The 15,028-nt window shown below is 38.2% G+C and overlaps 1 protein-coding gene across 1 annotated transcript in view; it reads left to right on the forward strand.

Moving 5' to 3' along the window:
- Positions 1–15,028, forward strand: part of DNAJC1 (DnaJ heat shock protein family (Hsp40) member C1) — a 249,879-nt gene that overhangs the window by 138,357 nt on the left and 96,494 nt on the right. Inside the window, exon 8 of the mRNA XM_054592779.1 lies at positions 2,490–2,653. Coding sequence (XP_054448754.1) covers positions 2,490–2,653 — 164 coding nt within the window. The remainder of the gene's footprint in view (positions 1–2,489; positions 2,654–15,028) is intronic.

The raw sequence follows: 15,028 nt of genomic DNA on the forward strand, positions 1-15,028 counted from the left end.
TGGATAGTCTTAAACTCTAATTACAGGGCTTTTTCTTTTGGCCTGGTTAGATTTCCTGGAAAGGAATCCTAGTGGGAAGAATAAGTGGAATATAAAGAGAGAGGCTATAGATTGTTGTTCAAAATGTAGATTTTTCATTATGGAACCTCTCCCTATTTTTAATGTCATATTTCTTCCATTACCTGTATCTGGTATGCCAGAATCTGACATCTCCACCTAGACTGCACCTACAGTCTTAATCAGCAGTCACCCTGCTACATGGTATGGGGGACAGTTTTAAAGACCCAATTGCTTTTTATATACTTTTTCAATGAATGATCTTGTTTTTAGCTCCGTATTTTCCCCTAAAACCTAGCCCCAGTTTCAGAGATAAATGGTGTTTCTAACTCTAACTATTTGGGGGTCATTATGTGCTAATCAGCCTGTATTGAGAATTCTCATCCTAAAAACAAATCTTTAATGTTCCCTAATCTGTAAGAGTAGTAAGTATTCACTCACTTGCTTTCTGGCTTCCAAACTGTGCTGCCGCGGGTGGTCTTTTAACTTATTCTTTTGTCAATTTGTGATTTTTTTTTAATGACTTAACTGCCATTTTAGTGGTGCCAAAAAGCAACCCACTGATAGTGACCTAGGTATTGTTTCTGGTGCTAGTCTCTAGTTGATTCTCTGGCTTTTCTGGAGATTCTTTGGTCTCTTTTTCTTTTAATAAATGTATTTTAAGCTTAAACTCATTTAGATTGATTTCTAATATTTTCAGTTAACAACTCTGCTAAATGATGATAAGTACTAAATGATGATTATAGGTAGAATTCATGATGTTGACACCAAGTGCTATAGAGTAGTTGCTATCTCTAAATTGTTCCATGAGATCTAATATTTTAGCAAAGAAAAAAACTGTGGTCAAATAGTTTTAGGAAATGTCACATTCTATGTTTCCTTTTTATAGATATACTATATATTAGCATATTAATCCTGCTTTAAGGAAATTTGTTCAAATTTGTTTAATCATTTCTTCCCAAACTTAGTTGTCAATTGAAATAAAACTTTAAATATTTTGCTGGACACCCTTCAAAAATGTTGGAATAGGTAAATATAGGCTGGGGAATTTGGAGAGGTTTATTATATCTGAAAATAGTGCCTCTACATCATTTCTTTTAATAATGTAGAAATAATTAAATCCAACCTATTTGAGAGTCAAATAAAAACTAGAGTCAATAAAGAGTGTACAACAAAAAATTTGTATATATATAGCTAGAAACTTAGAAATATAAGGCCTAAAATACATTTAATATGTGTGTATATATGTATATTTATATGTCTGTATCTATCTATACTCATATATGCATATACATATATGAAAATAAATGAAAAATTAAAGAAGCTATAAAAAAACTAATAACCCCCACCAAATTTTTAAAAATTTGGGCAAACATCAACAAATATTCATGACTGAATCACATTCCTTCATCAATCAGAATGATGGGTTGGCTATGGATGTAAGAAGCAAAAATTAATGCATTCTGTGAAAATCTATTGGTTATATAAAATTTCAGGAAAGAGTATTGTAATTTTATTATTATCTATAATTTTGTTTTATATTATTTAATCAACAAAAGTCATAATAAACCTATGTATACACAAAACCTTTTTTCAGAGAGCCATTTACTACTACTGCATTGAATATATGAGATCTGTCCAGGAAAAGCCCAGCCATTGTTAATATAACAAGAATGGTTTGCATGACATTGATGTAACCTGGCAGCCAAGGAGAGTGGATTGGAATGTTTACAGATGAGAAAATGACACTTATTCAGAGTGTTAAATTACTTGCCCAATATTATGTAGCCATTAGGTGGTAAAGGAGGGATTAAAACACTAATGATGAGGCTCTTTCAGTTATGCCAAAATGAAATGTTCATGTGAGGTATTTTTTCCCCAATTTTAAAAAAATTTTATTTTTCAATTACAGTTTGCATTTAATGTTATTTTGTATTAGTTTCAGGTGTACAGCATTGCAGTTAGATAATCATATACTTCACAAAGTGTTCCCTCAATATTCCAAATATCTACCTGGCACCATGCATGCACAGTTACTACAATATTGGTGACTATATTCTCTATGCTTTACTTTACCTCCCTTTAATAACTACGAATTAGTACTTCTTAATCCCTCTGGCATCCAGGAGTCTGTTCTCTGTGTCTATGAGTCTGTTTCTGTTTTGTTCTTCAGATTTCACATATAAGTGAAATCATATGGAAAGTACTTTGAAAACTAAGAATGTATGCAAATTGATACGGTGGTTGTAGCATAATCATATTATTAGCGTCTGAGTTTTATTTTAAAACAATGCAGTGCACACTAAAACTTGCAGTTAAATATTTTGATGAAAGAACAATATTTATGTATTCTTTCAAGATATGGTCTATGAATAAAGTGTTAGAAAGTCTTTTTGTTCTTTTATTAATTGTTTTTTTTAAACATTTTTTAGAGCAGAAGAAAGTTAAAGTAAAAAAACCAAAACCTGAATTTCCAGTGTATGCACCTTTAGAAAGTGCATATATTCAATCATATGATCATGGGACTTCTATAGAAGAAATTGAGGAACAAATGGATGATTGGCTGGAAAACAGGAACCGAACACAGAAAAAACAGGTAAATAAACTTTTGAAAATTTATTTTAATTGAGTAAATTACATACAGAAAAGTATATAAAATATAAATATACAGCTGTATATCTCAGTGAGCTTAGTGATCTATAACAAGAAAACCAAGTTAACCATTGCCAAGGTCAAGAAATAGAACATTGCTATTATTCATGGTTGGCCAAGACAATGGAAACAACCAAAGAGTCCTTCGATAGAGGATTGAATGAAGAAGGTGTGGTACATATACACAATGGAATAATATTCAGCCATAAGAAAAGATGAAGTCCTACCATTTGCAAAAGCATGGGTGGATCTTGAGAATATCATGTTAAGAGAAATAAGACAAAAAAACATCAAAAACTATGTGATTTCACTCATATGTGGGATATAACACCGAAACCAACAAATGAACAAACAAGACAAACAAACAAAAACTAATACATACAAACAACAGTATGGTGGTTACGAGAGGGAAAGGGGGCTTGGGGTTAGTTAGGAGTAAGTAGGATCAAATATATGGTGACAAAAGGAGATTGGACTTCCGGTGGTAAACACACAATGCCATACACAGATGACGCATTATAGAATTGTATGCTTGAAACATATATAATCTTATTAACCAATGTCACCTCAAAAAAAAAAAAAAAAAAGAATAGAACATGCCCAGAAGCCTCACTCATGCTTCCTCCTTGTCACTACTTTTCTTCCAGCAAGATAACAATTATCCTGACTTCTGACATCGTAGATTCATTTTACCTGCTGTTTCAAGTTTATAAATGGAATTGTCCCTAGTCCATTCAGGCTGCTATAACAAAAACACAATAGACTGGGTAACTTAAAGAACAAACATTTATTTCTCACACTTCTGTAGACTGGAAAGTCCAGTCAGATTTGTTGTCTGGTGAAGGTGCTCTTTCTAATTCATAGACAGCAGTCTTCGTGCTGTGCCCTTATATGGCGGGAGACTTGAGAGAGTTTTCAGGGGTCTCTTTTATAAGGGCACTAAGTCCATTCATGAGGGCTCTACCCTTATGACCTAATCATTTTTCAACTACTCCACCAGCAATCAGTATCAATCACATAGGAGTTATGATTTCAACATACAGATATGAAGGGAAAACAAATATTCTCTCCAGAACACATCCTATATGTACTCTTGCATCTGCTTTTCCTCTATTCAATATTATATTTGTGAAATTTATTCATTATTGTGTGTAGGATTTGTGCATTTTCATTGTTGTATAACAGTCTATTTAGAAATACAAATAGCACAAATTATTTTTTTGGTTGGAGATTTGTATTATTTACAGTTTTTGGCCACAATGAATAATTGTGCTGTGAACATTTTTGTACTCTAGTATACATACATGTAAGTTTCCACTTTTGGAGTTATGTTGCAGGGGTTACTTCAGTTAATACTTCTAAACGAGTTTTTTTAACATTTGTATCAACATATACTTAAGCAACAGGATATGAAAATTCCAGTTACTCCACATCCTTTCCAAGACTTGATCAAGTCTTATTTTAACCATTCTTGTAGGTTATGTAGTGATATGTGTTAGAATTTGCATGTCCTTTAATGAATAAGATTGAGTCTATTGGGCATTGAGATCATCCTACATGAAGTGCCTTTTCAAGTCCTTATTATTCGGGTTCCCTGTGTTTTTTCTTCCAGATTTGTAAAGAGTTATTTATGTATTTCAGACATGAGTTTTGTGCATATTTCCTCCCACTTTGGACTGCCTTTTCACTCTCTTGGTGCCTTTTAATGACCAGAGTTACTAATTTTAATCACCAATCTTTTCTTTTCCTCTATTTGGTGGGGGGTTTTTGTTATGTTTAAGGAATATTTTCCTACCTCAAAATCATAAAGATATTTTCAAATCCTTCTAGAAGCTTTATTATTCTATTTTTTACATTTAAATTCAGTTATCCTGGAGTTGATTTTTATATTGAGTGTAAATAATGATCAAGTTTAATTTTTTCCCCAAAAGTTTTCCAAACTAATCGACCCAATACCAATTAATAAAAAGACTGCACCCTACCGCTCTATAAATATGTCCATTTGTCACAAAACAAGTGTGCATTACCACGTAGGTCTATTTCTAGACCTTTTACTTTGTTCTACTAATCTACTTGTTCATCTTTGTGCTGATACCACACAGTCTTAATTACTGTAGCTTCATAATAGGTACCTGGTACAGTAATTTTCCAGCTTTGTTTTCCTTCTATAAGATTTCTACTTTACATTTTCATATACATTTAAAAAGTAACATTGTTTTCCCCAAATTATTCAGCTGAGATGTTCAATTGGAATTACATTAAACATATAGATCAATTTTGGAAGAATTGGCCTTCATACAGCACTGACTCTGCAACCTATGAACAAATCCATTCCTTTAAATCTTCAAAAAATTTAAATAATGTATTACAGCTTTTTATGTGTACATATTACACTTTTTTTTCTCTTGGATTTATTTCTGGGTATTTAATGCCTTTAGATGACTTTGTTACCTAAATTTCACTTTCTAACTATGTTTGGTATATAGAAATACAATTGAGTTTTGTATCTAACAATCTTGTGAGTTTTTTAAAACTCTAATCATTTCTCTGAAAATTATGTTTTTTTATCTCCTTTGTGCTGAGAATGTCTAATACATGTGGACTAGTAGTGATGATAGGTATCCTTGTTTCATTTGCAATCTCAAAAGAGGCTTCATCTATAAATTTTTTTATATTTCATCATTATAATTACTCATTAAACTTTTTTCATTTCACTATTAAGTATAATGTATATAGTAGACTTTTTATAGCACTTTTTTTTTTCAAGTCCTATAGAGAGGGTAAGGGAAAGAGAGAGAGAAATATTGATGTGAGAGAGAAACATCAGTTGGTTTGCCTTTCATACACACCCCTAGTGGGGACTGAACCCACACCCTAGGCATGTCCCCTAACTGGAAATTGAACTCAAAATTTTTTGGTTGCAGGATGCTCCAACTGTGCCACACTAGCCAGCTTTAAAGCATTTTTTTTTTTTTGGAGATATTGCATATAACCTAAAATTTACCATTTAAAATTGCACACGTCAGTAGTTTTAGTCTACTCACTGTTTGCAACCATCACCATTACCTAATTCAAGAACATTTTTATCCCACCAAAAAAATTAATTAATCAATAGCCACCTGTTAGCAGTTCTTTGCTCCCTTCTTCCCTGGCAACCACTAATCTACTTTCTGTCTCTATAGATTTGCCTACTGTAGACATTTCATGTAATTGGAATTGTATAATATGTGGCCTTTGGCACTTGTCTTGGCATAATGTTTTCAAGGTTCATTTTGGAGTCCTTAACAGTACTTCGTTTCTTCTTTTGCCTGAATAATATTCCATTGTATGGATATCTAACATACTGTTTATCAATTCATCAGCTAATGGAAATTTGGTTGGATTCCACTTTGGGGTTGGGATAAATCAAGGTGCTATGAACATTTGCATACAAGGCTTTGTGCAGACATATGTTTTGTGATTACTCTGGGAATTACAATTAACATCTTAATGTATAACAGTCTAGTGAGGATTAATACCAGTTTAGTTTCAATAGTATGCAAAAACTTTTCCACATATAACCTGTTACTGTCATGCATTAAATCTTTATCTATCGTGTTCCTGGCACCTGTAGGACAGATTGCTAGTTACAAATTCATCTTTTGCTTTTCTGGAAAGTCTTGATTTTTCCTTCATTTTTGAAGGATCATTTTGCCAAGTAAATAATTTTTGATTGACAGTTTGGGTTTTGTTTGTTTGTTTGTTTGTTTCAGTATTTTTGAATATGTTATCCACTATCTTCTGGCCTCTGTTATTTTTGACTAGAAATAAAGTGTTATCCCTGACCACCATGGCTTAGTGGGTTGAACACGGTCCTGCAACGAGAAACGTCACCCGTTCGATTCTCGGTCAGGGCACGTGCCTGTGTTGTGGGCCTGGTCCCTAATTGGGGGGTGTGTGAGAGGCAGCCAATTGATGTTATAGTCACACATCAGTGTTTCCCTTCCTCTCTCCCTTCCCCTCTCTCTAAAAGTAAATAAATTTTTTTTTTTTTAAATCAGGAGTTAATCTTATTGAGGATCCCCTGTAAAATCCCCTGTAAATGATGGATTACATTCCTTTTATCAAGATTCTGCCTTCATCTTTAGCTTTTGACATTTTGATTATGATGTTTGTAGGTGTTGATATCTTTTGAGTTTATCATTTTGGATTTTATTAACCTTCAGATTTTAGAAGTTTTTGACCATTCTTCAAATATATTCTCTGTCTCCCACCACCATCATGCATTCTGTTCCCTTCCCCCTTTCTATCACTTCCATTATACATACGTTCAGATACTAGATGGTATCCCCCAGGCCTCTGAGGCTTTGTTAATTTTTCTTCATTTTTTTTTTTTTGTTTCTCCTTCTAGGCCATCTTAATTATTGGAGCTACCTTTGTGTTTGGTGATTTTTTTTTTTTTTTTTTTTTTGCCAGTTCAGATTTACTGTTGAGCCCCTCTAGTGAGTTGTCCTTTGTTATTTCACTTCCAACCTCAGAATTTCTATTTTGTTTTTGACAATTTCTACCCATTTATTGATATTATCATTTAGGTGATACATTGTTCTCATGCATTCCTTTAGTTCTTTATTTATGTTTTTAATTAATTAATTAATTTTTTCAAATACATTTGTCTCTGCCTACCCCCCACCACTTTCCCTTGCTCCCTCCCTCCCCTTTGGTTTTGTCCATGAGTCCTTGCTATATGTTCCTTGACTTTCCCCTTCCCTTCCTTTTCCCCTGCCGCCCCCCTCCTTCACTCTTGTTTCTGTTGGTTTCTTTTCCGTTCAGTGTTGCTAGTCTTATTTTCCTTGCATCTTTTTATTGTTGGCTAGGTTCCACTTATAGGTAAGATTATATGGTATTTGTATTTCGCCCCCTGGCTTATTTCGCTTAGCATAATGCTCTCGAGTTCCATCCATGCTGTCGCGAAGTGTAGTAGTTCTTTTTTTCTTTCTGCTGCATAGTATTCCATTGTGGAAATGTACCATAGTTTTTTGGTCCAGTCATCTACCAATGGGCATTTAAGTTGCTTCCAACACTTGGCTATTGTAAGTTGTGCTGCTATGAACATTGGGGTGCATAGGTTCTTTTGAATTGGTGTTTTGGGATTCTTAGGGTATAGTCCCAGCAGGGGAATCATTGGATCAAAAGGCAGTTCCATTTTCAGCTTTTTGAGGAAATTCCACACTGCTTTCCACAATGGCTGCACCAGTCTGCATTCCCACCAACAGTGTTCTAGTGTTCCCTTTCCTCTACAGCCTCGCCAGCACCTGTTGTTTGTTGATCTGTTTATGATGGCTATTGTGACCGGTGTGAGGTGGTACCTCATGGTGGTATTGATCTCCATTTCTCTGATGGCTAGTGATGCCGAGCATCCTTTCAAATGCCTCTGGGCCCTCTGTATCTCCTCCTTGGAAAAGCGTCTGCCCAGGTCCTTGGCCCATTTTTTGATTGGATCGTTTGTCTTCTTGGAGTGGAGTCGAGTGAGTTCTTTATATATCTTGGAGATCAAACCTTTATCTGATGTATCATTAGCAAATATATTTTCCCATAGAGTTGGCTCCCTTTTCATTTTGCTGATGTTTTCTTTTGCTGTGCAGAAGCTTCTTATTTTGATGAGGTCCCACTTGTTTATTCTTTCCTTTATGTCCCTTGCTTTAGGAGACGTATCGGTGAAAAAACTGCTGCGTGGGATATCTGAGAGTTTCCTGCCAATGTTCTCCTCTAGGACTTTGAAGGTGTTGGGACTTATATTTAAGTCTTTTATCCATCTTGAGTTTATTTTGGTGTACGGTGTCAGCTGATGATCCAATTTCAATTTTTTGCATGTAGCCGTCCAGCTCTCCCAACACCATTTGTTGAAGAGGCTATTATTGCTCCATTTTATGCTTTTGCCCGCTTTGTCAAATATTAGATGCCCATATACCTGGGCTTATTTCTGGGCTTTCTGTTCTATTCCACTGGTCTATGGGTCTGTTCTTGTGCCAGGACCAGATTGTTTTGAGTATAGTGGCTTTGTAGTACAGTTTGATGTCCGGTATTGTGATCCCTCCTACTTTGTGTTTCTTTCTCAAAATTGCTGCGGCTATTCGGGGTCATTTATGGTTCCATATAAATTTTTGAATGTCTGTTCTATTTCTGTGAAATATGTCGTTGGTATCTTAATAGAAATTGCATTGAACCTATAAATTGCTTTGGGTAGTATGGACATTTTGATGATATTAATTCTTCCAATCCATGAGCACAGTATATGCTTCCATTTATTTGTGTCTTCCTTAATTTCTTTCTTCAATGTTGTATACTTTTCTGCGTACAGGTCTTTTACCTCCGTGGTTAAATTTATTCCTAGATACTTTATTTTTCTTCTTGCTGTATCGAATGGTATTTTTTTTTTTCTGATTTCTTCTTCTTCTCTTTCATGGCTGGTGTACAAAAATGCCTTTGATTTCTGAATGTTGACTTTGTATCCTGCTGTGTTGCCAAATTCACTTATTAGGTTGAGTAGTTTTTTGGTGGTGTCTACAGGGTTTTCTAGGTACACTGTCATGTCATATGCAAACAATGATAGTTTTACTTCCTCCTTTCCTATTTGGATGCCTTTTATTTCTTTTTCTTGTCTGACCGCTGTGGCTAGGCCTTCCAATACGATGTTGAAAAGAAGCGGTGAAAGCGGACATCCTTGTCGTGTTCCCGATCTTAGTGGGAAAGCTTTCAGCTTTTGCCCTTTGAGTATGATGTTGGCTGTAGGTTTTTCATATATGGCCTTTATTACATTGAGGAATGGCCCATTTATTCCCATTTTGCTGAGTGTTTTGATCATAAATGGGTGCTGTACCTTATCGAATGCTTTTTCTGCGTCTGTTGAGATGATCATGTGGTTTTTGTCTTTTCTTCTGTTTATGCAATGTATTACGTTTATTGACTTGCATATATTGAACCATCCCTGCATCCCTGGGATGAATCCCACTTGATCATGGTGGATAATCTTTCGAATGTATTGCTGGATGCGGTTTGCCAATATTTTGTTGAGGATTTTAGCATCTATGTTCATCAGCGAAATTGGCCTGTAGTTTTCTTTCTTTGTAGGGTCTTTATCTGGTTTTGGGATTAGGGTGATGCTGGCCTCATAGAAAGAGTCTGGGAGTCTTCCCTCCTCTTGGATTTTGTGGAATAGTCTGAGAAGGACAGAGGTTAGCTCTTCCTTAAATGTTTTGTAAAATTCTCCTGTGAAACTCTCCGGCCCAGGGCTTTTGTGTGCCGGGAGTTTCTTGATGACTGCTTCAATTTCCCCGGCTGTTATCGGTCTGTTCAAGCTTTCTGTTTCTTCCTCCTTCAGTGTTGGAAGATTATACTTTACTAGAAATTTGTCCATTTCATCAGGTTTTCAAATTTTTTGGCATATAATAGTTCATAGTAGTTTCTGACAGTCCTTTGTATTTCTGTGGTATCAGTTGTTATTTCTCCTCTTTCCTTTCTGATATTATTAATTTGGGTCCTCTCTCTTTTTTTCTTGATGAGTCTGCTTAAAGGCTTGTTGATTTTCTTTATCTTTTCAAAGAACCAGCTCCTGGATTAGGTGATCCTTTGAACTGTCTTTTCCTCTCTATGTCATTCAGTTCTGCTCTAATCTTGACTATTTCCTTCCTTCTACTTGCTCTGGGATTTATTTGTTGTTGTTTCTCCAGTTCTTGAAGTTGTAGTGTTAGGTCTTTTATTTGAAATGTTTCTGTCTTTTTGTGGTAAGCCTATATTGCTATGAACTTCCCTCTCAGGACCACCTTTGCTGTGCCCCATAGGTTTTGGACTGTTGTCTGTTCATTTTCATTTGTTTCCAGAAATTTTTTGATGTCTTCTCTTATCTCATCATTGACCCATTCACTGTTTAATAGTCTACTGTTCAGTCTCCATGAGTTTGCAAGTTTCTGAAGTTTCCTTTTGAGGTTGATTTCCAGTTTCAAGCCCTTGTGATCCAAGAAAAAGTTTGGTATTATTTCAATTTTCCTGAATTTGCTGAGGCTTGCTTTGTGTCCTATCATGTGGTCTATCTTTGAAAAACTGCCATGAGCATTTTAAAAGTATGTGTATTTTGCTTCTTTGGGATGTAAGGTTCTATATATGTCAGTTAAGTCTATTTTATTCAGTGTGTCATTCAGCTCCACAATATCCTTATTGATGTTTTGTTTGGAGGATCTGTCCATTTTCGACAGCGGGATGTTGAAATCCCCTACTATCAGTGTGTTGCTGCCTATATCTTTTTTGAAGTCATCCAAGATTTTCCCTATATACCTGGGGGCTCCTATATTGGGAGCATATTAGTTTACAAAGTTTATGCCTTCTTGATAGATTCTTCCTTTAAGTATTATAGTGCCCCTCTGGGTCTCTTTTTATGGCCTTTGTTTTGAAATGTCCTTTGTCTGATACAAGTATGGCAACCCCGACCTTTTTCTCTTGCCCATTTGCTTGGAATACTTTTTTCCATCCCTTTACTTTCAATCTGTGTCGGTCTTTGGCTTTGAGGTGGGTCTCTTATAGGCAGCATATGTGTGGGTCATGTTTTCTTATCCATTCAGCTACCCTGTGTCTCTTGATTGGGACTTTTAGTGCATATGCATTGAGAGTTATTACTGTTAGAAACCTATTTATTTTTTCTCTTTGTACCTGTGTTTTTCTCTTTCTCACTCTTTCATTTCATCATCTTAAACCAGTCCCTTTAGCATATCTTGGAGTGCTGGTTTGGTAGAGATGTATTCTTTTAGCCTTCTTTTGTCTGGGAAACTCCGTATTTCCCCTTCTATTTTAATGGAGAGCCTTGCTGGGTAGAGCAGCCTTGGTTGTAGGTCCTTGCTTTTCATGACTTGGAATACTTGTTACCATTCCCTTCTGGCTTGTAGTGTTTCTGTTGAGAAGTCAGCTCCTAGGCGTATCGGGGCCCCCTTGTGTGTTACTTTCTCCTTCTCCCTTGCTGCCTTGAGGATTCTCTCTTTGTCTTTGACATTTGCCATTTTAATGATGATGTGTCTTGGAGTGGACCTCCTTGGGTCCCTCTTGAGTGGGGTCCTCTGTGCCTCCTGGATCCATGAGAACGTTTCTCTCCTCAAATTAGGGAAATTTTCCATCATTACTTTTTCGAGGAGGTTCTCTATCCCTTGCTTCTCTTCTTCTCCTTCTGGTATCCCTATTTTTTATGTGGATATTATTGCATTTCAGGTTGTCCTGCATTTCCCTAAATGCTTCTTCATTCTTTTTGAGTCTTTTTTCCATTTCTCGTTCTTTCTGTGAGCTTTTTTTCTACCTTATCCTCCACCTCACTGATTCGATCCTTGGCTTCATCCAGCCTGCTTTGGATTCCTTCTACTGTGTTCTTCAATTCAGAAATGGTATTCTTCATATCCTCTTGTGTCTTCTTGATAGTTTCTATGTCCTTTTCCAGGTTGATATAGTTTGTTGTAAGATCCTGATCGTTTCTCTGCAGTTTCTCATAGTTCTCTTTGAGCTGGCCGAGCGCATTGAGCTTCCTTAGAGCCATTGTTTTGAATTCAGTATCTGACAGTTCCCTTGCCTCTATTTCATTTAGCTCTCTCTGTGGGGAGTCCCCTTTCCCACTCATTTGGGGGGAACTTCTTTTTCTTCCCATTTTGGTGAGAGTCTGTTAAGTAACTTACTTATTTATTTATTTATTTTTGCTTCTGCTTCAATTGATCCGTCTAGATTTCCTGACTTTGTAGAATAAACCTGCTATGGTAGTAGGCGGGTCTCTTTATTTATTTATTTATTTATTTATTTATTTATTTATTTATTTTCCCCTTTACTTTTCTTTCTGGTCCTGCCTCTGATGATGTGAGTTGTTGGCCCTGTATGGCCATGGGTCGTTTGTTTGAGCCTGCCAGGAGTCTACTGTCTGTGTCTGACTCCTGCTTTGGGCAGCTGTGTGACCCCTTTCACCAGGAATCCACTATTTCTGTGGATCGCTCCGCACTCTCCTGCCGGCTCCTTTATCACACTCCCCTGCCCAGCAGAATCCCCAGCCAGCCTGGGCTCCAGCGTCGTTGCCCCCAGCCTAGAGGGCTTCTTCGTGACTTCGCGTACTTGTCTGGCTCCCCAGGCCAGCGGGCACCCCGGCACTGGTCTGTTTAGGGTCTTCTGTTGTGTGCTTTTCCCGCTTTTGGCTCTTGTATGCGTTGCTCGCCCTGCCAAGTGGAGACTACGGAAATGGGAGGAAGTCAGCTCCAGGACTCTGGTTAATCCTGTCTCCAGTCTCTCCTCCAGGGACTCTGGGCATCTCTATGACCCCTTCCGTCTGGGATCCACAATTTCTGCGCCCTGCTCTGCACTCGCGGCCTACACGGGTCGATTTACACCTGCCCTCACTGATCTGTGTGCTCCCTCGCAGGCCCCGTCGGTGCCAACCTGCGCGAGCCCTCCCCATCCCGCGCGGGTGCACACACACACTCGCCAACACTCACCGGCCACTAGGCGCAAGTGTACGCGCCTGCACTGAGTGGTTTTGGGCTTTCTGTTGTGTGCTTTTCGGCTTTTGGCTCTTTGGGAGTGTGTCCTTTTCCCGCACAATGGAGACTAGGGAAAGGAGAAGGAATCGGGACTCCCCAATTCCTCCTCCCGTTCTTTCCCCAACTCCTCTGTTTCCAGTCTCTCCTCAGGGGTCTCTGGGCAGTTCTGTGACCCCTTCAGCCAAGGATCCATCACCTGTGCGGACTGCGTTTCAATCGCGGGCAGTCTGGTTCGTAGGCGCCCCGCTTCTGCCTCTTTGGGGGCGCGCCTTGCCTGTCCAGAATGGATACTACAGAATGGGGAGGGAGTCGGGACTCTTCAGTTCCTCCTCCCATTCTTTCCCCAACGCCTCCGTCTCCAGTCTTTCCTCAAGGCTCTCCCAGCCAGTCTGCATTTAGCCCCCCAGCTCATAGGCGCACAAGCTGTGTGCAGAGCGCACAAAAGGCAGGTTAATTGATTTCCTTAGGCCTGAGCGAGATGGTAGCTGCAGAGTGGGAGGTGCGTTATTACCCGGGCTCCACCATCCACCGTGTCAGTTCTCTTCACAAAGTTTTCCTCACCAATCTTTTCCCAGGCACCAGCCTATCCTGCTGCCACCTCTACCCAGAGATCAAGGAGGGTGGCTGCCGCTGCAATTTTTGCATTGGCCCTTTAAATGTCTCTTTGCATTCCCCAGCCGCCAGTCTCTGGCAGAGAGCGCCCCTAAGCTTTTCGGGGTTGCGTTTTGCCTGTGTTTTCCTGGTTTTAGCTGCTGTAATTTAGAGGTCCCTGTTTATGATTCAGACTCCGTTCTTCTCCGGGACAGGGGCGGGGGAGAGCTAACTGGCCATTTCAATGTCCCTCTGGTGCTAGTGCCCGTGGGCACCCAGCCCACCCTCTGGAGCCTCCACCACACTTCTCACCCGTTGGGATGTGTGAGAGTTGAATCCACTGTCTGTCTGCGGCTCCAAGGCTCCTCTTCCACTATAGTTCCATTGTTTTCCAGGTGATTACTCCATTATTTAGTTGCAATTCCAGTTTGGTCTTGGGAGGAGGAGGTCAGCATGACTTCCACTCACTCTTCCACCATCTTTCCTCTAGTTTTCCATTCCTTTAGTTCTTAGACATGCTTTCTTTTATCTTATTGAATGTATTTTAAATAGATGATTTAAAGTTTTCATCTAGAAAGTTTATTGTCTGATTTTCATCAGGCACAGTTTCTATTTCTTTTTTCCTTTGTATGAGCCATAATATGAGGTCTGTCCAGAAAGTATCTGGCCATGTGCTATGAACAATAGAAATGTTTATTGAAGAAACATTGTACATAGACAGTTACACCTCAGTCCCCTTCAAAGTACGCACCTTGGGATCTGACACAGTTCTCCCAATTGCTATCAGCTGTCCTGTTGTAGTTTCCTGAATCTCATCATTGGTCTTAAATTTCTTCCCTTTCAAAGGTGATTTTAGATTGAGGGAAAGCCAGAAACTGCAGGGTGCTAAATCTGGGTTATAGGGGAGATGAGCCACCTGGGTGATTTGATGCTTCTCCATAAAACTCTGCACAAGATGTGATACATGAGCGGGTGCATTGTCGTGATGAAGATGCCAATCTCCAGTTGCCCATAGCTGTGGCCTTCTGAATCATCTGAGTAGTTTCTGTGTAGGAATCTTCAAGCTTAATGTAAAATTTGATGCAGAGTTGTTGCTGTACTTGCTCAGTCATTTTTAATGCAATAGCCACACTGTACATGTGCTTACTGAACAGCATTTACTGCCCCCATTGACTAGTAAGTGAAGCCATTGTTATTCA

This window comes from Pteronotus mesoamericanus, unplaced genomic scaffold, assembly GCF_021234165.1.
Source record: "Pteronotus mesoamericanus isolate MK-2021 breed Mesoamerican mustached bat unplaced genomic scaffold, CSHL_Meso_final contig_130, whole genome shotgun sequence".
Lineage (NCBI taxonomy): Eukaryota > Metazoa > Chordata > Mammalia > Chiroptera > Mormoopidae > Pteronotus > Pteronotus mesoamericanus.